Raw genomic sequence first — 24,001 nt, forward strand, 5'->3', positions numbered from 1 at the left:
GGACTGGACTGGAGCAACCTGGAACAGTGGAAGGTGTCCCTGCCCATGGCAAGGGATGGCACTGGATGAGCTTTAAAGTCCCTTCCAGCCCCATGTGTGAGTCTGACAAGGTAACCCAGCTTTGGAAGCTGCAAAGGGCAGAGCACGCCAAGCCTCCATGCCTAAATCCAGGCTGGAATACGTGACCCAGTACTGAGATTTGTGCTGGATCCCAAGGCATTTCCCAAGGCTAAAATAGCCAAGAACAAGATCTGGTTTGACACATGGAGACGGAAACGACGTGGGTCCCATGGATATGACAGTACGGAGCAGCCACAGGGCAGGAGAATGGCGGTCCTGAGGTCCATGGGGGCAGTTCCTGGGCTGGCCCAGCTCCCGGGAAACCCACAGCCCCCTCTGTGGTTCTTTTTGTTTAGGGGACAGCCCTAGCGCTTGCTGTGTGTGTTGACAGGTCATCACTGCCTCCCTGGACCCCAGCCCAGGAGGAGAAAAAGCTCCCAGTGACACCATGACCCCTTAAGAAAGGGGGGGTGTTCCATGTCACACACAGTCCCACCTTTAACACCCTGGTCCTTGCTGCACTCACAGCCTTTTTAAACCCAGGTCTAAATGCAAGTCTTCTGCCACAAAATCCTGGCTCTCTCTGCAATCCCCCCAACCCACACACCTCAGGTCTCACTGCAGCCATCCTCCCAAACCCTGTGTTCCCCTGATACCACCCCTAATCTGGGGTCTCACTGCAGAGCTCTCCATATCCTGAAACCCCAATGTCTCACTGGAGCCTCGCCCCAAAACCCAGATTTTCTTGCAACCCCTGCCATGGTTTGACACCAGCCAAAAAGCAGGTACCCATCAAGAAAACTATTGACTCATGCTCTTCTGCTGCAGTTGAGCAGAGGAGGGGGAGTTGTGGAGGCCAGTAAAACAACTGAGGAGAAGCTTAGCACACTCCCCTGGAGGGACAACCCTTAAGCAACAACCTCCCTAGTCATGGGGAGGACAAAAAGCTTTTTCCGGAATGCATTGTTGCCCTATGTTGATTCTATGTATCCCATTGGCCCTCCCCCTTTTTTCCACCCCTGTGCCCTCATCTCATTCATTCTGATGTTCTGCGTGCCCCCACCCCTTGCTATCCCTATATATAAACCCCTGCTCTCTCTGTCTGGAGAGTTCTTTGTGTCTGGACCCCTTGGCAGTAGGAGCTCCATAAAGACCCTCCATGGAACCCCATACAAAGACCCTGTCCCTTCCTTCTGCGTTGCTCATGGCTGAAATCACCCAAGAGCTGAAATCACTCAGTCAGGGCGAGATGTGCCTGTGCACCCAGGACATTTTCTTAAACATGCTTCTCTACCATTTCCACCTGCCGTGACAAGTGGTGCCCGAACAGGGGCCTGGCTTGAGGAGGTGCCTGGAGAAGCATCTCCACCAGCTTTGTGCTGCTGGACACAAGCAGCTTTCAGGACAGCCACTTCCTTGAGGAGAACTACTCACGTTCTGGAGAGTGTTATCTGAAGGGTGACCAGGACCCTCCAAAGAAGCCAGAAAAGACCTGAAAGCTGGTCGACTAGTGACCACCCACCCAGTGGGTTTAGTTTGACCCGAAGAAAGTGAGTTTCATATATATATATATTGGGGTCACCTTTTTCACTTTTTCTTTCTCCCCTTTTGCTGCTTGGTGTGGGAGAGAAGCCTGAGGATGGGAAACCAACTTACCCATTCTAAAGTTAGCCTTCCTCAAAGGGACAGTTATCTCCAAGTTGTGGGTGTCCTTGTAGCAGGGAAATTGAAGTTTTCTAAGGGGAATCCTAAGAGATTTATATCCGTAACCATGAGGAGTGTCTTCTTTCTAATTTGTTTGGGTTAGTTTTAGTCTTTGTTTCACCTTATTGTTAAGTCAATGGTAAAAATGGGGAATGATTTGAGGAGTGATTTGGGAAAAGTTTCAGGTGTCCAGTTCAAAACCCCTTCCCCTTCCATCCTCTTCCCATGCTCCTAAACCCACTTTCCTTTCAGAGCGGCAATCGGCCAGCGGGTCTTGCTACTCTGCACAGGGTTGCTACTGTCTCCCTGATGCTCCCCCATCCCCTGTCTGCCCTTGCCAGGACGACACTGGCCATGCCACCTTGGACCTTCCCCTCAACCTTGTCCCTGTAGCCATGTACCCTGTTCCATCTCCCCATGCTGCTGTTATCCCACAAAATGGCGCCGGCAACATGGCCAGCCTGGCCATCTTGTCTCCTTCTCTTCCAAGTTTTCCCGCCCTCCCGTCTCAGAATGGCCACTTTCCCGCTCCTCCTCCGCCTTTTCCTCTGCCCTCCATTGTGCTTGGCTTCTCCCTTCCCCCTGCGTCAATGGGTGTAACCATGTCAGGACCCTCCTGTGGTGGTTTCCGTTCGAAACCGGGCAGAAAGACTAATTTTTTGTAGTGGTTTTGGTTTGCCAATTTCAGATTTCCACAGTTTTGAGATTTCCTAACTAATGCATTGATGAGTGTGGTGGGCTTCAGTGGTGGTTAGTCACCAGTGCACTCATTTCTTGCTGTGAGACAGGATTAGGAGGAAGGCAAAGCAGGCTCCAAACTTTAAAAGGGTATAAAGAAAAATTTATTAATAGTAACTAAAAGGGGAAAAAGAAGTAGTATGAATCAAAACAAACCCTGCAGAACAATTCTCCTTCCCCCACAACCTTTTATTTTCCACTGATAATGTAAAGAAACAAAACTTAAACTTTCCAGTCAGTTTACCACCTCTGAAATAGTCTTTCTTCAGTTCACTTAGGGAGAGAAGTCCCTCTTGTTAAGGTTATGGAGACTTCTCCAGAAGAGGAAAAAACAGTTCTCCCACGGTTCTCAATTTCATCACAAACCACAGCTGCCCAGGGAACCCTGCCATTGTGAAGTCCCTCCCATTTTCCATAAGCCTTCCCACAGCTTGTTGATGGGCCATGTCAACTTGTGGGGTATTGTTTTAAAGATGAGCTGTTCAAAGCCAAAAGTTCTCATTATTTATCTCTAAAATCATCTTCATCTCTAGGAACAGAGATCTTCTCTTCCTGGGGGCACAGGACCATTCTTCTCTCCTTCTCTGTTCAATCTTCTCATAGGATCACATCTACCTTAACATCTGCTTACTTTGGCATGGTAGCTTTTGCTCAATATCAAATTGAACCCTTCATCTCCCCATGTTTTCATGTGTTACAGGGAAACAGAATCTTTTCTCCATAGCTTCACAAGGGGATTTCAGCCCCAAGATCAAGGCATCTCCTCATCACTCCCATCTGGGACTTCACTTCTTCTTCACTGACCTCTATTGCCACGTCTGGGGTCACCATTTATTACCGTGGGTCTTCTGGGCAGTCAGGACTTGGTGAAGCGAAGGAGAGATCTTGACTCCATTTCAGAAGGCTGGTTTATTATATTATGATATATATTACATTAAAAAAGACCACACTATAACTATACTACAAAGAACAGAGAGAAAAGAATCATCAGAAGGCGAGACAGGAATAGAAAGGAATGAATAACAAGGTTCTGTGACTCCTAGAGAGTCTGAGAGCTGCTGCCTCCTTGATTGGCCACCAAGTAGAAAAATTGACCAATCAAGAAAGCACCTGCTGCATTGCACAGTAGCAGATAACAAATTGTTTACACTTGAAGCTGAGGCCTTCTCAGCTTCTCAGGAGAAGAAAATCCTAGCAAAGGGATTTTCATAAAATATCACAACCACAGACCTCGATGTCTTCATGTTGCTCCTTTACATGCTTGCATTTTGTTCCTTTCCCTTCACTTGAGGGAGGATTGAAGCACTGAAAGATTTAACATCTCATCCAGGGCCTACAGATGGTCACCTGACCCTGGCCAGTAGCTTGTGGCAGGAGCTGCGGCTGGGGCTATGTCAGGATTGGCCGCATTGCTGGTCTTTGGTTTTTGCTCTGCTCCATTCCAACCGCAGGACCACTCTACATGGGCTGCAGTGCTGCCTCTGGTCTCAGCCACATGATCTCGTGAGGTGGCTGCGCTGGGGAGGGGACCTGGCAGAAAGATATTAACAGCTGCCCTGTCTCAGCCAGAGCCCCCACAGCTTCCCCACTCCCTGCCTGGCAGCTTCTGGGGCCTGGCCAAGCCAGGACGGAGCCCAGTGGGCTCTCCAGAATGGGGCCAGGATCTGTGGCACAGCCTGCCTGATTTGGCCCAGCTGAGACAGAGGCCAGGCCAGGACTTATTCCTGTTCCCAGGCCAGAAGGAAAAGAGGAAGTTCCTGGTTTCTTTAGTCTTTAACATGGGTTTTTCAAGAGGCATGTACAACTTTCTAGTGGCTAAAAGCTTTGTAACACTTCTGCAAATGTCTTCCTTGCAAAACCAGGATACAAGGCCATGTAAAGGTAAACTGTCCACACCAGTCCATACCACAGGGTGTAGCAGGCTGAATTGCTGCTAGCATAGTCCAGGGTAAGGAAGCTAAAAGGACCTTTGTGTAACATCCACAGATGTTTTATTCAGCCGCGCAGTGAGATGATCAGCTCCCAGACACAGACACACATTCAGAATCCAGATTTCTCTCCCCAGGGGCCCAAAGGCTGACCCTGGTCTCAGGGCAGTACAAAGATAAGGGCCAATCAGGGAATCAGGAGGGAGTGGCTCTGGGACAAAGTACAGACATAGGAACAGGGGAAGGAGCCAATGGGGTCTAACAGCTTTTTGAGGGAAGCTTCTTGTGTCTCCCTAAAATCAGGGAATGCCTCCCCAGGGTCTTCAAAATTCCCTGTTTTTCTATATTATTAAGAAAGCTTCTCTGAAGGATCAACTGAATCAACACAAAATGACAAAAAACAATCAAAAGCACCCATAAGACAGTTTTTCAAAATGCAAACAATTCTGAGTCCCCAATGTCCCAACAGATTTCCTGGAGTGGCTTAGAGCTGGCAGGAGGGATGCAGGGTTTTCTTAGCACGGTTTAACAAGAAACTGAGTCAGGAGAAGTTTCTTCAGCAGGGACTGGTTCTCTGCCACTTGCGGCACTGTTGTTGGCTCTAACTGGCTCTGTATGAGGTAGTGTAAGTGGTGGTGTGTCGGCTGAAAACTCCAAAAAGCAATCATTAAGAAAATGATAGTTACTTTAGGGAAATTTTTTTTTCTTTCCCTCCCATTCACCCTCCCTCTGGTATTATGAAGGAACTCTGGGGGAAGGGATTAGTGGAGGGAGGCCATGGAAGGAGGGAAAAGGTGGTAGGAATTTGTGGGAACATTAAAAAGAGGTAATAGGACAATGAAAAAGCAAAGGGGAAAGTGGGGGGGGGGCAGTGAGGCCACAGGAATTGGGGAAGGGTATTAGAAGTGGGACTTATTGGACTGGAAGGTTCTTTCATTATGGAGGTGGACTCTTGGGTGGAGGATGGCTCATCGGTGTTCTGTGCTCTTCCAGCTTTTAGGCTGTGGCTGGGACTTGGTTGCTGGTTTTGGGTTTTATTTCCTTGGTTGGAGTGTGGAGGACTTCTATGATGTGGGTAATATTTCTCAGGTTTGTAGTTTGGTGCATGTTTACTACCTTGCACTGGATGTCCACCCGGTCCTGTCACATTGGCTGCTTGGGGGCCTTTTCTTCCTTGTATTCTATTCCACAATTTCTCCATCTCCTGGACTGTGGAGGTATCTCCTGGGGTTCATCTTTTTTATAGCAGTCTGATGAACAAACACATCTTCTTTGGTATCATTCTGGGTTATGAAGGCATATCTGTTTTTTACATTGAACCATTTTATCGTCCCCAAAATGTTCATGGCAGGGACTTTACCTTTGCCAGTGGGTTTGTGTTGCTGGTGCTGGACGTGTTGTTGGTGTTGAGGTTGGTGCACTGCCGTGTGGGGTTCATTTTGCTCCCGGTGCTGGTGGCCATGCTGAGACCTGTTTTTTTCTCGGGGGTCTCTCTCAGCTGATACCAATGGGCGCTGCTGGCATGGGGCTTCCAGAGCAGTAGCGGTGGCTTGGACCGCACGGGTGGGTGGGGGGCAGTGGTTTCGCTGCCAGGACTGCGGTTCTGAGCCATTCCCCAGCAGGGCTGCCTGCCCGGCAGTCTTGCCTGCCTGCCCTTGGCCCTGGTCCTGCGGGCTGCCGTGACCTGGGCTTGGCCACGGGTTTTCCGTGGAAGCAGTGCTTTTTGGTGCTTTTTGGTGCGAGCGGGAATGGCTCTCACCTCAGCGCTACATCCCATGGTGCTATAGCAGCCGAGGGAAACAAATCCCTTTTGTTTGTTCTTTCCAGCACTGCAAGTGCCTGTGGGGTTTCTTTCCCCTTCATTGTAAGAAACTGGTGCAGCTTTATAGTGCCAATCAGAGGCTGCTCCTCTGACCTCCCCTCACCCACTCCTGGGACTGTGGAAGCTGTGGGAGGAGGCATGGGGAGAGGAGGGTAGAAAGGCAGACCCCGTGGCTCCTGCCATGCAATCTCCACCATCTTGAGCACATGAGTGTGATTACACAGCCACGGCCATGTAGTGACAGCAAAGCTCGGCAGCAGGAGTAAAGACAAGAGAGCTTGGAGAAGGGGTTTGCAGCTGGGGTTCCCTATTTAACTGTAAGATTCTGAATGCATGTCATCATCATATTAAAAAAGGCTAGAATTCTTTATGGAGTTCTTCCTCAGGTCGTAAGTTTTCCCAAACTATTTCCAGAAAGTCATTGGTTAGGACTACGTTCCATGAAATAGAAGGAAAATGCTTAAATAACCAGTGTACAAAACACTTCAACTCCCTCTATGAAAAATCAAAATCTTCTTGAAGAAAAGACTTTTTAAGGTGGAGGTGTACTTCTTGTTCTGCGTGGGTGAGCATTGTTTTCATCTTAACCCAGTCTCTTCCCAACACCTGACAGTAAAAGGAGGAAGGAACTAAAATTTCAAACTCACCACACTGGGGTAAGACGATGAAAATCTCCGGGTGGTCTAGTGCAGATGTTTTCTAGGAGAAGAGGTTCCTGTTCGGGCACCATTTTTGGCAGCCTAAATTGCTGCTAACATCCTCCAGGGTAAGGAAGCAAAATGGACCTTTGCGTAATATCCACAGATGTTTTATTTAGCCGCATGGTGAGATGATCAGGTCCCAGACACACACACATTCAGGGTCCAGCTTTCTCTCACCAGGGGCCTGGGGGCTGACCCTGGTCTTGGGCCAGTACAAAGGAAAGGGCCAATCAGGGAATCGGGAGGAAGTGGCTCAGGGACATAGGAACCAGACATAGGAACAAGGTGTAAGACTCTGCCCAAGATTTCTTTCTCATCTGCCTCACGATCGTCGTGAAAGAAGACAGAGACCACTGAAAGAGAGAGGATCCTACATCCTGGTTTGGTGGGGGTTCGCCAAGTTCCCGGGACTGGAACTTGAGTTATTGTACCTCACGCTACACTGCTCCCAGTGAAAAGGACAAGGAGCATCTTGACCTTCCTTCGCCTGAACAATGGCCTGGAGTTTTCCACCCCCAAGCCTGGCTGGACTCTCTTCTGGAATTACCCTTTGGTCTCCACAGAAGACCCTTCATCTACTCTACAACCACCATGGCAGATGGACTGAGATGGGAGAAACCACTCCCTCTAAGACTGAGACATGAAACCCCTATGTGGACAAGACTCTTTTTCTCCTCAAGGACTGGAACCTGTAATCTGGGGGGAGGAGGGCAGTGTGAGGGTGGAGAACAGCTAATCGAACTGATCATGTTTGCCTGCAGGCAGTGAACCAGGAAAATAATAGCTCTCCCCACTGTTGAGATCATAAGACTATTGTATTCCTTCCACCCCTCCTTCCCAACTTTCAATATAAAAGGCCCCTCAAGTCAGCTAGCCTTTCGAAGATCTTCCCCAACGTGAAGGCGACTCCTCGACTGGACATCGACTGGACCTCGAAGAATTGCATCGCCTCTATGTTGGTAGATATACCTACTCTGTCTTTCCTTCCTTTCCTATAGGGTTCTTCTTTCTCTCTCTCTCTCTCTCTCTCTCTCTCCCCAGTTCCCTCCAATGCATTTTGCTGTGATTGTTCAATAAAGTACATTGATTTTGTTTCTGCAAACCCCCTTGCCGTGTTGGTGTTTTGTACCCTGAGATCAGATAATGAACCATCACAATCTAGTCCGTGAGGGCGAATCGTGACACAGGGGAAGGAGCCAATGGGGTCTAACAGCTTTTTGAGGGAAGCTTCTTGTGTCTCCCTAGACCAGAGAATGCCTCCCCAGGGTCTCCACAACAGGGGACATTTCAAAGACAGCCCCATATGTACTGGGCTCAGGTCGTAAGTGATCAAAGACCTAATAGGTTCATCCTACCCGGGACCACAAGCAACATCCTCCTGACAGCCTGTCAAGAGATGTGGAGCTGTGTGTGGAACAGAGGTGGAAACAACTTGTTTGCCTACCTTATGGAAATCTGGGACTCTTGAAGTAACAGTTCATTTAAGGACCCTATTAGTTTACAAATTGTTTTTTTTCTGTTTACAAATTGTTTTTCTGTTTGCAATTTGTTTTTCTGGTAATGGTTGTTTGTTTTGTTTTGTTGTTTTTTTTTTCTAAAGGTTCTAAGGATTAAACAGTGTCGTGGTTTGAGAGGAAGTGAGTTTTTGGGAGGTGGTGGTGGTCAAACCAATAGGTGCTCAGATGTGGCACCTAGTTTGGCCATTAAGGATATGGATACGCATCTGAGAACACAGGGGTTAAAAGCGAGGAACTCCCAGGGAAACTCTCTCTTGGTTCCAGTGGATGGAGAGGTCAGACCTCCCCTGCCCAGCTTCGGGCTTGGCGTGGGAGGGGAAGCCACGAAGCCGGAGGGAGGTAGGCCGGAGCCTTGGGCAGAGAAGGGAGGTGGAGGCCCCTGACCCCGGCAGGACAAGAGTGAGTCCCCCACAGATTATGGAAGGGTGGAAGAACTCTGTGAGGCATCGGGCAGCCCCCCTTTCCCAGGAGGGAGAGAGAGAGAGAGAGGTGCCAGTGCTACCTTGAAATTTGATAGCACTGGCCTGGCCAAGAAGGAGAAGGGGGGGGGGGGGGGGGGGCAGCGAGAAGAGTGCCTGGCAGAGCCAGCGTGGGAGTTCTGGATGAGTAGAGACTGTGATTTTAACCCTTCAGTGGGATGATGGAAACCTTGCAAATGCTGATCCTCCGGGAGTTGAAGGAGAAGAGAGATGGGGATAAAGTAGGAGGAAATACGCAAGTGTGATGAAAGCTGTGCAAGTGAAGAATGACCGAGAGAAGTTAAGAAAAGTCCTAGGTGGAGGAGATGATGGAGTGGCTGTTGGCTGGACTTTTCTTGTATGGCCATGGACAGAACATTTCCTGTAATACAGAGACTGCATTTTAGGGGGAGGCAGTGGCTTGGTGCCAAAGGAGTGATGTGAGCGGAGATGACAGGTGATGAGGTGATGGTGCTCTCGAGACCCCTCGGCCCCAGGGGGTGAAATATTGGGGGGGACTAGTGTCCCAAAAAGGTGAGAGACTGTCGTTTTCTCCTGGAACTGGGCGAAACATCCTGGAAAAGAAAAGCCTAAAAGCAGCTCTGGTCCATGTGCAGTGGTGAGAGCAGTGGACATGGAAGGAAGAAGTCATGAAGGTGGTGCTGAGTGACGTGGAAACACAGCTGGACTCAGCTGTGTTTCCAGGGGAAGCCTGTGGTGCAAGAAGGACTCATCTCTCCTTGATGAAATGAGGGGTGATTGTCGGAAGGGTGGAGATGGACTGAGTTAATTATTTGAAGGGTAATGGACTGGTGAAAATCTAAGGTTTTGTTTTATGATGTGGGAAATTGAGTGGGGGGAGGAGAAATGTTTGGGAGGTTTCCATTTTGCTCTCTCTGTGTTCATTTTATTATAGTTGTGAGATAATAAAGTTTTTATTCCTTCTTTGTTCACAAGTGGAGGCCTGCTTTGCTCCGTCTCTGATCGCATCTCACAGCAGACACCAGGGAGGGTATGTTTTCATGGGGGCATTGGCATTGGGCCAGCGCCAAACCATGACAAACAGTTTCTTAGTTTCAGAGTCAAGTTGTAACTATAAGTAGGTAACCTGTAGCATGCTAGCCTGACAGATTGTGATCTCACTAACAGCTGCTGGAAGGGAGTGCTGCAACTCCAGTAGTACATGGAACACATCTCTAGCTGGGGAAGCTAGGTTTGTCCAATTAAATAAAAGACCTCGTTCAAATTAAAATCATGTTTGTGGTAATCACATATTCTTTGAACAGAGAGAGACACAGACTTTCCCAGGATTTTCCTGAAGAATGTCTGTGAGAAAGCTCAGACAAAGAAGAAAAACAAGTCTTCTCTTCACCTGCTGCATCTGTTGTTTGGCACATGTGGAATGTGTTATGGAGATTGTTTGCCAAAAGGGATTTCTTAATTCGACCCTGGTGTGGGTGTTTTGATTGACTGACCAATTAGGTCAAAGCTGTGTTGTGACTGTCTGTAAGGCTCATGGGTTTTTAGTTAGTATAGTGTAAGTGTTAGTGTAGTATGTAGTATAGCTTAATAAAGCATTTCTTCAGCCTTCTGAAATCATGGAGTCAATGCACATGATTCCCTGATCAGGGGTTTGATACAATGTTCATACAATGAAGGTTCCACTTCACAGTCACACCCCAACACCATCAACTCTCCTCAGGACCCAGGCAGGGTGTCAGAGACTGGAAAAGGCTGATCAAATTCCTTGATTTTCTATCTTTTGCCACCAGAGTTGTGTGCAATTTTGACATCTTAAGAATATCTGCTCCGTATTTCTCTTGTGCGCCAAGCAGAGGAAAGGAACCCCAGTTTTGCCCCTTACATTTAAATGTTCTGGGGTGTTACACAGGGTCACCGCACCCTTAGTCCCAACTGGTGCAGCCTGGGAGAGCTGCTGCATCCCAGTGTCACGGGAAGGCACTGCATCACAAACTGGTTGAGGTTGGAAAAGACCTTTAATCTGTTTGTGCTCGTCCCCACAGCAGGACCTGCAAGGAAGGACATGCCAGATAATGTCACTGAGGGAGACTTTGGCCAAGGAGTCCTGGCAGAGACAGGGAAAGGTGCAGAGAACAGTCTGGCTGTACTGGAGAGGGATCTGGGACAGCTGGCACAGGTGAGCGTAGCAGGTGAGGGAGCCTGCACCCTCCTGATACCCCAGCCCAGGCCTGAGGCCTCCCCCCTTGCTGCACTGAGTCCTCTCCACTGCCCCCCTTGTTGCACTGGGACCCCCCAGTCACTCCAGTAGCTGCACTGGGACATTCCCCACGCAGCCCAGGAGGTGACACCATGGCCAGGGGCACCTCCACTCCCAGTCTGGCTCCAGGAGCCTGCCCAAATCCCCTCCCAGCCCAGGTGTTCCCAATCCCTTGCACTCAGCCCTTGCAGCACATGTTTACATGGCCCCAGCTCTGGCTCCTGTCACTGGCTCTAGGACTGCTTGGCCAGGGCTGGCCTTGGCGGAGTTTGGGCCCGTTTCCCTTTTGTCCCACAGGTTCCCAGCTGAGCAGCTCCAGAGCAGAGCACCTCGCTGGGATCAATCTTCTCAGTCCTCCATGTGTGTGACAGGCCAGCCTTGGTTCCCAGCCCTGCCTCCCTTGGCACCTGCCCCTGACATTGGTTTCCCTGGATGTTGTGGATTGGGGCTTCCTGCCCTCTCTGCTGTCCCTGCAGACAGTGAAGCTGCTCCTGCAGCAGAGCCCCTGAATGGAGCAGAGCCTCTGCTGTCACACCTCCTCCCCCAGTGCCACCCCCTGTCCCCTGCCTGTCTGCAGAACAGACACCTTGAGTCACCCCCCAGCTGTGGCTCCCCTGAACACATAGGAGACACAGACCAGTCCAAATCAACTCCTTTATTAGCAGAGTGTGAAAAATGCCAGCACCTTGTTTTAAAATTTTAAAAATTTACCAGTAATAAAATAGTTATAAAAGTAGTAACAAAAAATTACAGCAATAAGAATTTGGACAATCAGTGTAAGACAATAAAAGGCAATAAAAAGCAAAGAGTTACAGACATCTAAGTGCATTTTACTCTTTCTGCCAAGCAAAAGCACACCTCGCTAACAAAGGATCAATCCTTAAAAGCAATAGCCTGTTGCACATTCATATATCTCATACATGATGCAAAAAATTCCTTTAAAACAAAGTATGTTTTCTGGCTATTGTCAACTTCTCCGCTCATCTTAGAAATCAATTGTCTTGGTCCCTAAAAGTCTGGTTCTTCCCAATAACGAGGCAATAATTCTTTTTTTAGGATTTTTGGTGTCTTCTTGCTGTTATCTCTGTGCAAAGAATATCTTGATTCTCTTATCCATTCTTTGAGCTAGTTAGAAAAGTATCATCCATCACATAGTTCCTATTTTATCTGATGCTATAGCCTAAAAACTATATTTACCACACTACCTAAAAGAGAATAATACAACATAACTTTCCAACATAACATATATAGTATTCATTTTAACATTTGTGAAGAGTAAATAATAAAATATGCATTTTTCACACAAAGCCTGCAGGTGATGAGGCTGAAGCAGCCCTTCAGCAGCTCTCCAGGAGACCTTGGCCCTCCCATTGCCAGCGGGGTTGCAGCACCTGCACAGCAAAAGCCCCCACAGCTCCCTGGGGCAGAGCCAGCTGGTGCCACCTTCTCCAGAGCACCGCTCCAGTGCCTCCAGCCTGCCTGGACAGCACCAGCACTGCCCAAGGGCTGCTGCAGAAGGTGCTGGCAGACAGCATTCTCCACATGGGGCATTCCAAAGGCTTTTGCTCAGCAGTGAGGCCAAGGGCAGGAGCAGCTCCTGCTGGGGCTGAGGGCTGCAGGGAAGGGCAGCAGCCCCAGTCACTGGAGCAGGAGCGGCTGCCCTGGACAGAGACACAGCACCCCCAAGACAGGGAGTGAAAGCACTGCCTGAGCCCTGGGGATGTCGTGTCACTGCTTTCCAGAGCCCGCAGGCACAACAGCTCCTGCTGGGAGAACGGCCTCAGTTGATCCAGGAGGCTGCAATGAGGGAGAGAGGGATGACACCCAAAAGCCAAGCAGCCCAGCTTGCAGCCAGCGTGGAGCTGGCCTCAGGTCCCGCAGGCCTTTCTCTGAGCAGGACAGCTCCTTGCTGCAGGAAAACTGCCTTGGGGGGTGTCAGATTTTAACCCTTTTCTCTCTGAGAGGATTTAAAAAAACTTTTCATTCTATTTCATTCTATTTTTCAGTCTCATTTGAAGGGTGAGATAATACAGATGTTCCAATTCATGCCATCACAATTAGAAGCTGACTATTACTTAATTACAAAACATTATAAGTGTTCCTTGCCTTATTAGCTTTTTGCTACACTATGCTGTAGATGTCTTAAAGCCAATTATTTAAAACTGCCCCTTGTGAATGCTCTTAGAATGCATTTTTTATCTTTCTTTTTTTTTTCTGCAAAGTATCTAATCTTTTTTGCATGGCCATCTTTCAAAACTTTTTCTAGCTCTATTTCACTCTCAACAGTATCTGTCTTATTCTATGGCATTTCTAAGTTAGCATTTCTTATCTCAAAGTTTGCATACAGATGCATACTGTATGGGTCTTTTGTCAGGCCTTGAGAACTCTCCACAAATCTATTTCTGACATTTCCCCTCTCTCTTGGATAGAAAAAAACTTTTTTGATGGCCTTGTTCAGCATTTTTTGTGCACAGTGAAGTATACAAGGCCCTATTACTAACATAGCTATGATAACAATCAATACTTACAAAACTATTTTGCAAAGTTCTTTTAGCTAAGCTTCAAAATCTATATTTTAAATAAGTCATCTAACTATGATCTATTGTCTGTTTTAATTTGATTTGTAAAATCTCTCAGTTTCGCAAGTTGTTTGTGGATAGAGTCTGAATGGTCAGAAAAATTCATAAAACGCAGTCTATTAATGTTCATGTGTTAGCAAAAGAAAATCGATGGTGGTTCTGTTCTGTAAGGTTTTAAATCTGACATCACTAACATCTGTCATCATGTTACTAATTGTACTGGAAGTAGCATTGACATTTTCCTTAGCTAACACTTCCCACATGGAGGCACAACAGCTCCTGCTGGGAGAACGGCCTCAGTTGATCCAGGAGGCTGCAAGGAGGGAGGGAAGGATGGCACCAAAAGCCAAGCAGTCCAGCTTGCAGCCAGCGTGGAGCTGGCCTCAGGTCCCACAGGCCTTTCTCCGAGCAGGACAGCTCCTTGCTGCAGGAAAACTGCCTTTGTGGCACTGTCCCTTCTTGTCTTATAATAGCTGATCCAAGGAGTGCTTTGAGCGCTGCCTTTGCCCCCTCCCTGGCCCTTGGGCTCAGGCTTGGCCGTGAGGATGATCACCCCCAAGGAGTGGGTTTGGTTTGGTTCTAGGACAAAGCAGAGGGAAATGTTTATGGCAAGAAGGCAAGAGGATTCTGACTTTATCACAAAGGAATGAGTTAATGAGCAAAGGCTGCAATAATGCGCCATATTTAATGAAATTTGGGAGGAATTGGAAAGCATAGTTTCTACGGGGCGTAAGAGGGTTCTAATGTGATTTTATTTTGTGGAGAATCTCGTAAAAAGCAGATTGAATTGTCAAATACTTCTTGGATCTTTTTCTCTGCTGACATGGGCTATACTTGTTGAGATCAGACAGTACTTCCTGCTTGGTAATTCTCCCCCAAGCCTCAGGGATTTCTCCTTTGCCCTGAAATTTCCCATTATACAAAGCTTCCAACTGTGTCCTGAAATGAGACACAAACCATTTCCAGTACGCCTGCATGGATGAGTCAGGAAGAATGTTCCAAGCGGAATAAGGGGGTCCAACATCCCGGTAATTCTTGTAGGGGATCAATTTGCTGTTATCAAACGTGAATTTGAGTTTAGTTGTAACAAGGCTGGAACAAATATCAATGACCAGCTGGTCTGTCCCAGGCCACGTGGTTCCCATCAAAGCTCGTGGGCGATGAAAGACCACCTGATGGTCTCCATCGTGATCCCGCATGGTGTTTGTGCAGACAGTCCCACAAAAGGGACACTGTGCCCAGCACCCTGCAAAATGCTCGGCCAGGATGGTGTGAGGCTGCCTTGGAAATGAGCTCAGGTCAGCATCAGCCAATTCTTTCATGAGCCTGTCCTTTAGGTCATCCAGAGCTTCTGCCATGGCACTGCTCAGGAACTCAATGTCTGTGACCTCCTGGTGCTCGATGCCCTTCAGGTCACTTCTGGGCAAGTTGATCACCTCTGACAGCTCCCTGCAAAACTCATCCAGCCAGAGAGAGACTTTGTCTTCTCTGTCTTTTCTGTCTTTGACAATTTGGGTTGATAAAGAAATGGCTGACAGGATGTTTTGATAGAGAAGATCCAAGGAGAAATCTAAAAACACGCTCAGCCTCCTACTCTCATCTAAACAGTGCTCCCTAAGTCGTATCTCAATGTAAGTCTCAAAAAACTGTTTTGGAGACCTAAGGTACTGCTTGAAATACTCAAAATTTTCCTGTTCTGCCAGGTATTTCAGGATGCAAACTTCCAGATTGGCTCTGTTGCCCTGGAAATCTGGGAATTTGCCCCGCATGTCTTCAGCAATGTCTTTAGCCATCCTCTCATAGACAGCACGACGAAGAGCTGGCTCAATCTTGTCACAAAGGAAAACAGCAAAAGTTGTGACAGAAGTGGCTCCTTGGCAGGAAATCTGGAAACATTGGAAGAAATATTCTCTCTTGCTGTTCAGGTACACAGCTGGATCATTTGCCTTTTGGAATGCTTCATGCATGGCTTTAAACCTTTCCGCTACCATTTTGCACAGATATAGAGACAAATCCATGCTGTACTCTCTGTTAAAAGTACATTTTGCATTGCTGGGGACAGAATTCACACCTTTCTGTACTTCATTGAGTATTTCATGAATAAAATTTTGACTGTAATCGCGTTTCTCCTCTTCCTTCTTAGCAATGTTTGTCTTCACAGACGCTATGATGTTATCTGAGATGTGCTGAAGGTTGATCACATCAGCATAGGAAATGCTCCTGGGATCTGTGATAAAGCCTAAATATTTTTTCTTCATTATATGTTTCTCTGGATCAAAAGAAAATCCTCTGCCTCTGGAAAATGACATGACCTGTCTATGGAAACCTGGCTCCTTAAAGTGCTCAAGAAGGACATCTTCGATTTCTGCATCAATATCCACCTGTTCAGGAGGAGGAGTACCATGGGAGACTTCGGCAATCCACTGGTTCCAGACAAGAGTAAAGTGGTCCTTTAGTTCTCTCTCACTGAGGCTCTTCCCTTTCAGACTCACAGCCAGCTCCCGACTCCTTCTCAGGAGCTCATCTTCATATTTCAACTTCCTTGCATCCAGTTTCTTCTGCTCCTTCTGTAGCTCAATAAGATTCTCACATCTCTTTTTTGTTTCATGGAGAAGAGTCTCTTTTAGTTCTTTCAGCTTCAACCCTGTGCTGGATTTCCACTGGACCAGTGTCTCACTGTCTTTGTCTTCCCTGAAATAATTTTCCATTTCTTTCTCAATGGCATCACTTGTCTCTTGCACCAGCCCTTCAAGGTGTCCTCTGGTGACATTCTGCAAGTTCCCATTCCGAATTTTGTTGTCCAGTTTCATCTGTACATCTAAGATGTGACTCCTCAGCCTCCAGGTCCACTGACTAAAGGCACTTTCCAGTCTCCTGTAGACAGCAATCTCCAGGGAATTCTTGAAGCTGAAGACAAAGTTTTCATTCAGCAAAGCATTCCAGAGGTCACCAATACGATCTTTCAGGCTCGAGAATCTCAAAATGCTGCACTGTGACTGCTTCTTGGCAGCCTGGAGGATTTTGCTCTTGAGTTGCTGGACATTCTGGCTGTAGGTGGGGTTGGGTGGTGCCATTGGGGGGTTTCCTTCCCACAGGTGAGCAAAGTAGTGAATGTGGGTGTTGACATCAAAGCCAATGACATCACTGAAAGAGGAGATGTCACAGAATTCCTGCTGGGCAGCTACTCGGGTCATTTCATCCAGCTTTTCTTGCAAGCGCCTTTGACCTTCCATGTTCTGCTCCTTGGCAGTTGCTTCTCCCACGTTTTGGTGGACAAAGACACAGCTTGGGGAAAGATTGACTTTCTTCATCCTCAGGAAAGCCTGCACAGCGATCTGGAGAACATCTTGCATTTCTGACGGATTTTCTCCAAAGATATTGATCACAGTCAAGTTGCCAACACCAATGACAAAGGTGGCCAGCTCGTTGTCATGGTTCAGGGAGTGTTTATTGGCCATCTCGATGGCACGAAGTCCCTCTGTGTCAACCACCAGCACAAAATCAAAGCCCAAGTCTTGCTGCAGCTCCTCTGCCACTGGGATGAGCTGCATGAAGGCTCCGCGGGTGCATCTCCCTGCGCTGACGTTGAACTGCAGACCAAACATGGCATTCAGCAGGGCGGACTTGCCCGTGCTCTGGATGCCCAGCACGGAGAGCACAAACACTCGTTTGTCCCCCAGCCTCTCAATTAAGCTGTCAAAGATTGCTCCCACCCAGCGCAAGGGCAGGTAAGAAGCATCCCCATCCATCAGCTCCACGGGATACCCTGAAACCATCAGCTCTGCTGCAATTTCTGGCAGTTTGAAAAAACTCTCATTCTGGGAGTTCATTAATTGCAGAGCTTCATAAATCTGCCCTACCTCTCTCAGAAGGTGCTCCAGGCCGATGGATGAATCATTGATTTCATTAGAAAGATCATCCAAGAGCTTCAGCAAATCATCATTGCCAACAGGTTTTTTCTTACTTTTCTTTCCTCTCTGAATTTCAGACCATAACATGTGATACTCTCTCCTCAGTTCTTCAAGGCAACCACAAGACAGCTCATCCATAAAGACCTTCATCCACTGCAGGAAGTATTTCTTGGTATCTGCTGGCTGGGCCTGGAGAAAGCCAAGGATTGATTTCATCAGTGTGTTGAGAGGGAAAGCTTTCTCAAGTTGCTTTCTTCTTATTGCTTTCTTCTCTTGTTCAATTTGGCTGCGATGATGCTCAATGCTCTTGTTCCTCTTCTCCTGTAAGCAAGTGAGTTCTTTGTCCTTTTGGCACCACTGGTGCCACAGTTTTCCTTGAAGCGGCAGCAGCTGGGATTTGATTTTGGACAGCTTCTCTTTCTTCAGAAGCTCCACCAGCTCCTTTGCCTTTGCTTTGGCTGTCACACACGCGGGTTGATCTGCATCCACTATAAATCCATGCTGGCGAGCTTTGTCCACACAGGCCTCCAGGCTGAAACATCGATTAGATCCTTCCAGGAGATTCCCAATTGTCTTGGTCAGCTGCTCCATCAGTTCTGCTTCATTTCTGTTCTTGATCCCTATTTTTATGTTTTTGCTGGCTTGTCCAGCTGCAATGTTCTCTTTTTCTGTGAGAAGACAAACCAAAGGCCTTTGTTGCTGCAACAGGTCCTGCAGAAGGTTTATCCCCCTGTTGTCCATGTGCTCCAGCTCAGATACAACAGCCACATTGACAGCAGATATCTCCTGCAGGAACTGCAGCTGTGCTCCGTGATCCCTGGCGTCTCCATGCAGGTTACAGAAAGCCACGCAGCGCTCAAAGGCGTCATCGGGGCTTCCGCCAGGGCAGTACCAGGCGATCTCCACCAGCCCTTCCATCAGCAAACGCTCTCTGGTGCTGCCTCTGCAGTGGCGGTGGAAGAAAGTGTCATGTTTGCGTTTGCTCAGCAGAGCGTTCAGGAGCTGGGACTTGGAAGAGGAGTCTGAGCTGCCAATGCGGATGAAGGACACAATGGGTGTCTGTGCCTGAAAGATGAGTTTGTTGCTGTAACTCTTTCTTCCAGCCTGCTTTGCTGACTTATCTGCCTCTTTCCAGCTCCTTTGGATTTGGCTGAGTGTGTAGAGTGGGAACTCAATGCGTGAAGTGCTCGGGTTGGGCACCAGCAGAGGCAGCGCCAGTTGGCAGAAGGCCAGCTTGGTTGCAAGGGTCTGTCTCAGGAAGTCATCAGCACAATGGAAAATGGCCATCTGCAGGTCCATGGGGTGCACATGGCTGCCCCTGCTTGCACGTTCAGGGGCTGCTTCCTCCAAATCATTAAAAAACTTTTCAAAGGTGTCTGAGTATTGGTGCTCTTTTGCTGTGGTTTTTGGCAAGGCTGCAAGTTTTGAATTGCTCCTCTCCCAGCAAGTCAGGTACCTCACCTGGTAATCCACGGTTAACAGCTTTTGCAAGAAGTATAATGGCAGTTCCTTGTCCTGGCTGGGCTGGCTGTTCTGCAGAGATGTCTTGCAGATGGTGCAGAAATCTCCCATCCCCATTTTCCTTGGATAGTGACTTTCCAGTCCAAGGCGCTTGAGCAGCTGGAGGAACTCCTGGTTTGAAATGGCTTCATCTCCTTTGGATTCACAGCTATCTGACATGGATTGGGACTGACGGGGGGCCTCAGGTGTTGGAACAGTGTCTTCCAGGTCTCTGAGTATATTCTGCTTCCTCTGTTCATCCAGTTTTTCATCCAAGCACCCACTGATCAAGGAGTCCAAGTCCCCTTCCAGCCTCTCCCAGTCTTTATCTCCACAGTGCTTGTGGAGGAGATTCTTTATCTGTGTGGACCACAAGCCTTTCATGTGATCTTCCATGATAACCAAACGCTCTCTCTTCTGCTCAGGGGACAGCTCTTGAGTTTCAGGTGTCAGAGTCAGACCCGTCAGCAGGAGGAAGGCCTCAGCTCTGTTGGCATCTTGCTCCTTCAGGTTCACGTACTCCACATGTGCCGCTTCCATTTCCTTGGCCATGTAGTGAATTTCTGGGTGTCCAAGGAGGTGCTGAAAAGTGCTGCTTTCCACCTGATACCCTGTGCTGGTTGCAATCAAGAGCACCAACAGTTCCATGTCCTTCTGAGCCTGTTGCTGGAGAGACTGGAGTAAGGAATAAATGGCGAGGCTGCTGGTCAGGGTGGCTTCTATTTTTGCTTCATGAACATCAGAAGCAGAGCTTCCTGGTGCATAGGTGACAGCATGGATGTGCTCCTTCATTTGCTGCAGTGTTTTGATGAGCTCTTGAAGCTCAGAGACTTTGGGAGATCTGGGAAGCGGGTGCTCAGTCTGGAAGACCCACTGCATAATGAAGGAAGCCTCAGGGAAGTCCTTGACAGAGTAGATATGAGGATTCAGGAGGCTTCTCAACATTGCCTTGATAAAGGTGGTGTTTTCTGGAGGTGACTCCTGGCAGCTGCGCACGGTGTTCACCAGGAAGTCCTGCAGGGCTTTGTCCGACAGGCACACATTGATCCACACACTCGGGTTCCTGGTTTTAGCACTCAGATAATCTTTTTGTTCCATCAGCCTGAGCAGCTTCCTTTCATCCACTTTCATCACATCCCAGGCCCTCACAGTCCCCATGAAATCTCTGGCCTCTTGCACTGCACTGCCCAGTTCCTCTCCAAAAACAGTGCCAATGCTGTGATTCGTCAGTGCTTTGTACGCAGCTCTGAGGGCTCTGCTCATTTGACCAACAGACTTAAAATCCTTGCAGTGATTGCATAGGATGACATCCCACACTGGGATCAGCTCAAAGCCACAGTCGATAACGCACCACGTTGTGTTATCAGACACGAGCCCTGTTTTCCACTGAGGAAGGGAAGCTGTGTCTGCTGGGCCCCCTGTGTTGACCACGTACAGCTGAATACCTGTATGAGAGCTCTCTCCGTCTCTTCCTTGGACAGAAGCCCTTGTGCTAGATTTGGAAACATCCAGGGCCCCTACAGCACTTACCAAGAAGTCACCATAGCTCTTCATGACAAAGCTGTTCAGTGCTTTACACGTTTGTCGTTTCATCTCTTCCCGCTGCTCAGCTCGGAATCCTTCTGTAGACGCCTTCCACCAGAATATCCCCCCAAAGTGGAGGGGACCCTGGTTTATGTGGGACCCAAACCTGCTGAAGAAACTCTCACACATCTTCACCAAGGCGGGGTTGTCTTCTTCCCAACTGAAGCTCAAAAGCTGCTGCTCCATGTCTTGCAGCTTCTGCAGAGCCACATCCGAGAGGCGAAGCTGATGCCTTTGGAAGTAGCAGGAGGCCAGAGGGATGTACTGGTACTTGGTGGTACAGAAGTAGCTCTGCTCAGAGCGGGACTGGTGGGTGTCCTGTGACAGCCAGGAGCTGCTCTGATCTACACCCGCTGCCAGATTAATCCCCCAGAATGAGGATTTGGCAGAAACGCTCATGCTGAACCCCAGCTGCTCCATGGACTTGGTGAAAGTGGATTCTGCTGCAGAGGAGGAGAACTCCTTCCTCTCAAGCAGCGATCCTTGCTCCGGACCGGCCAGCTGGAATCCCTCAGGAACCCTGAGGAGCTGCTCTCGCCTTGCCAACACATCTTCAGGTCTGCTGGTTCTGTAGATGCCCTGCAGGGCCAGTCCCCCCGACGCCCGCGTCAGCACCTCCGTGTCAGGGATGTTCTCCTTCCTGCCTGCTGACAGCTCCTGCTGTTCCAGCTGCTTCTGGATGCTCTCCAGCATATCTGCCAAGGGTTTCTCTGGTGGTGGCCAGAACTCTTTGGGAATCTCCATGGCTTGCCACAGAGTCTCTGCTTTCTCCCTCAGAGTATCCTGGCTGTGGCTGTGGCTCTTGAGCATTTCTGTCAGATCATTTAGGGCTTGTTTGGCCTCTTCTTGTTTTTGCTTTGTCTTCTCCAAGTTCTCCTTCTGCACCTCTTTAGTGGTTGTTTTCTCATCTGTTATTTTCAGGAGTTTCTGCAGTGCCTTTTTCTCCCAGAGGTACCTTACCTCACACTCCAGCTTGAGGTAGTCTTTGTATTCCAGATGTTGCAGGGCTTCTCTGCACTCGATTCCCAGGATTTGTGAAGCTTTGGGCAGCCAGTATGCAGCATCCAGTTCTACCTTCTGAAATGCCTCTGCCAGGAGCTGTGCCTTTGCATACCCCTCCTGTGTGTCTTCCTGAGAAGCCATGGCTGTGAAGGAAGAACAGAGACTTTCCCTAAGGTGTTGTCAGAGGCCCCAGGCTCCTGGCAGAGGCTCAGCAGCAGCTGCAGCCCTGGGGATTGCTCCCACCCAGCTGCTGGAGCCAGGCCAGGGATGGCACAAGAGCCAGGGTCTCCTTCCCAGCACCCTGGATGTGCCTGTTGCTTTCACGTTTGCAGGATCAACCCGAAGGTGAGTGTGTATCCCAGGGACAGCACAGACACACAGAGACAAACACAGACCCACAGAGTCTCTCTCAGCCACACAACCTGCCCTGGACAACGGAAGATGTCTTCTCCATCACCCACATGCTCCCAGCAGAACTCCTCTAAATGCAGACAGCTGGGGCCATTCCTGGCTCCCTGGAGCACTGGCACAGCCCCTCTGCCCATCCAACAGCCCTGCCTGCATCCTGCAGCCTCTGCCCAGCCCACGGCTGCCCTGCTCCCTGCCTGGCCCAGCCTGCTGCTCCCAGCACCCGGAGGCAGGGCTCACACACTCCCCCCATGGGCACCCCACACTCCCCAGACACACTCCCCCACGCCCGGCACGGCCCCAGGCGCTCTGACCTGTGCTCCTGCTCCAGCTGCCAGCGCAGCCCCTCCCTCGCCCCTCTCTGGCCTCTCCCCAGGAGCTGCTTCCTGGCACACTCAGGGGCCCAGCCCAGTGCAGGGGGAAAATCCACCTTGTCCCTGCCCACAGCTGTGCCTGGGACATCCTGGTGGCCCATCAGGAGAGACTGGAGATGCTGGGAACCAACTCAGAGAGGTGCCCTCTGTGATCTGCTGCTCCTTAGCACAGAGGGTCTCATCAGGCAAGTGCCCATTGGTGGCCATCTTGACCACAGCCACCCTAGAGCCTCCAAATATAAAATCTCTGGTGACAGCAGGAAAAGTGCCTACAAACCTTCAGCCCTTGCCTTGAGGGGAGCAGAGTTCAGGTTCTCAGGGGCAAGTTACACAGGACCCCTGGAAAACGGTTCTGAAAGTTGCTGGGGTTTATCAGTGCTGGTCACTTTTGATTGAAAAATCCCTAAAGGACAGGTCAGTCATGGGTCGCAACCACCACAGGCTCAAGAGGTGCAAGTCCTTCTTGTCACACTGAATTTCATTTTGTTGTAGATGAATAATGAGATGGTTGGCTCTCACAATCAAGGGGTGAACATTACATGTATGTTAAGAGACGTTTCGTAGATGTATAATTATGTTACTGTAATATGTATCCTATCCCAACCCCACCACCCGTGTGGTATCATGGGATGGCCTTGGTAGTCAGGGCATTTGGGGAGGATCAGCTTGTTCCTATAGTAACACCTGACCTCCAGTCAAGATGGAAGAAAGTGATCTCTACCACTAGACAGCAAGGAAGTAGTCGACTGACAAGACTCTAGGAGGGGCTAAAGATATAAAAGGGAGACCATCCATTTTGAAGAGGACCATGTGGCTGGTAGTCACGGGGGCTCCCAGTGCTGAAAACCTTTTACTTATTCATCCTTTGTTGTAATTTTTATTAAGGTTTAATAAACCTCTGAAATTTTAAAAGTGAGCAGTTGTTTCTCACAATGGTCTGGGATAAAACTTCATCTCTGTGGCCGTAGGAGATTTCAAAAGAGAAGCGCACCCTGCCACAATTTCGGCAGCTCAGTCGAGTTCTACTGTGACCACCAGTAAGTGCTGTTAAAAATAGCTTAGGAACTGTTGTAAAATAGTTGATAGCTTGTTAGGCATGTACTGTTAGCTTGGTTATTATATTGTAAAAGGGGTTAAATGGGTAGTTATAAGAAATACAGTACTCAACGTACCATAACACACCTCAGTAAAGTGCACCACCCCCCAAGCCAAACCAGCCAGCTTGGACAGAACTGCAATGGGCCAATCAAGCACCTTAAACATTCATGGAAATGAAGGATCCAAAAAGAAACTAGGATAAAAAGGGGGCTTCTGACCCACTGAATTCATGCTGCTCCTTCTGGGACATCAGGGACATCACTACATCGCTGCTGAAAAGAAGACCCAGTGCTGGCATTGCAGCATCCTCGATGGGAACACTACTGCTCAACCCACAGGCTCCCTTGCTTTAGGCCTTTCTTTTTCTTATTATAAATG

The 24,001-nt window shown here is 48.8% G+C and overlaps 2 protein-coding genes across 2 annotated transcripts in view; both read right to left on the reverse strand.

Moving 5' to 3' along the window:
- LOC119699072 (interferon-induced very large GTPase 1-like) overlaps window positions 1-24,001 on the reverse strand; it is a 179,779-nt gene that overhangs the window by 139,131 nt on the left and 16,647 nt on the right. The gene's annotated exons all lie outside the window — the stretch shown is intronic.
- LOC119698531 (interferon-induced very large GTPase 1-like) lies at window positions 14,487-21,884 on the reverse strand. The gene is made up of 2 exons (XM_038130504.1): window positions 21,702-21,884; window positions 14,487-21,320 (listed from the first exon to the last, which is right to left on the reverse strand). Exons 1-2 carry the CDS (start codon window positions 21,882-21,884, stop codon window positions 14,487-14,489), a joined length of 7,017 nt encoding a protein of 2,338 aa, XP_037986432.1.

This window comes from Motacilla alba, chromosome 3, assembly GCF_015832195.1.
Source record: "Motacilla alba alba isolate MOTALB_02 chromosome 3, Motacilla_alba_V1.0_pri, whole genome shotgun sequence".
Lineage (NCBI taxonomy): Eukaryota > Metazoa > Chordata > Aves > Passeriformes > Motacillidae > Motacilla > Motacilla alba.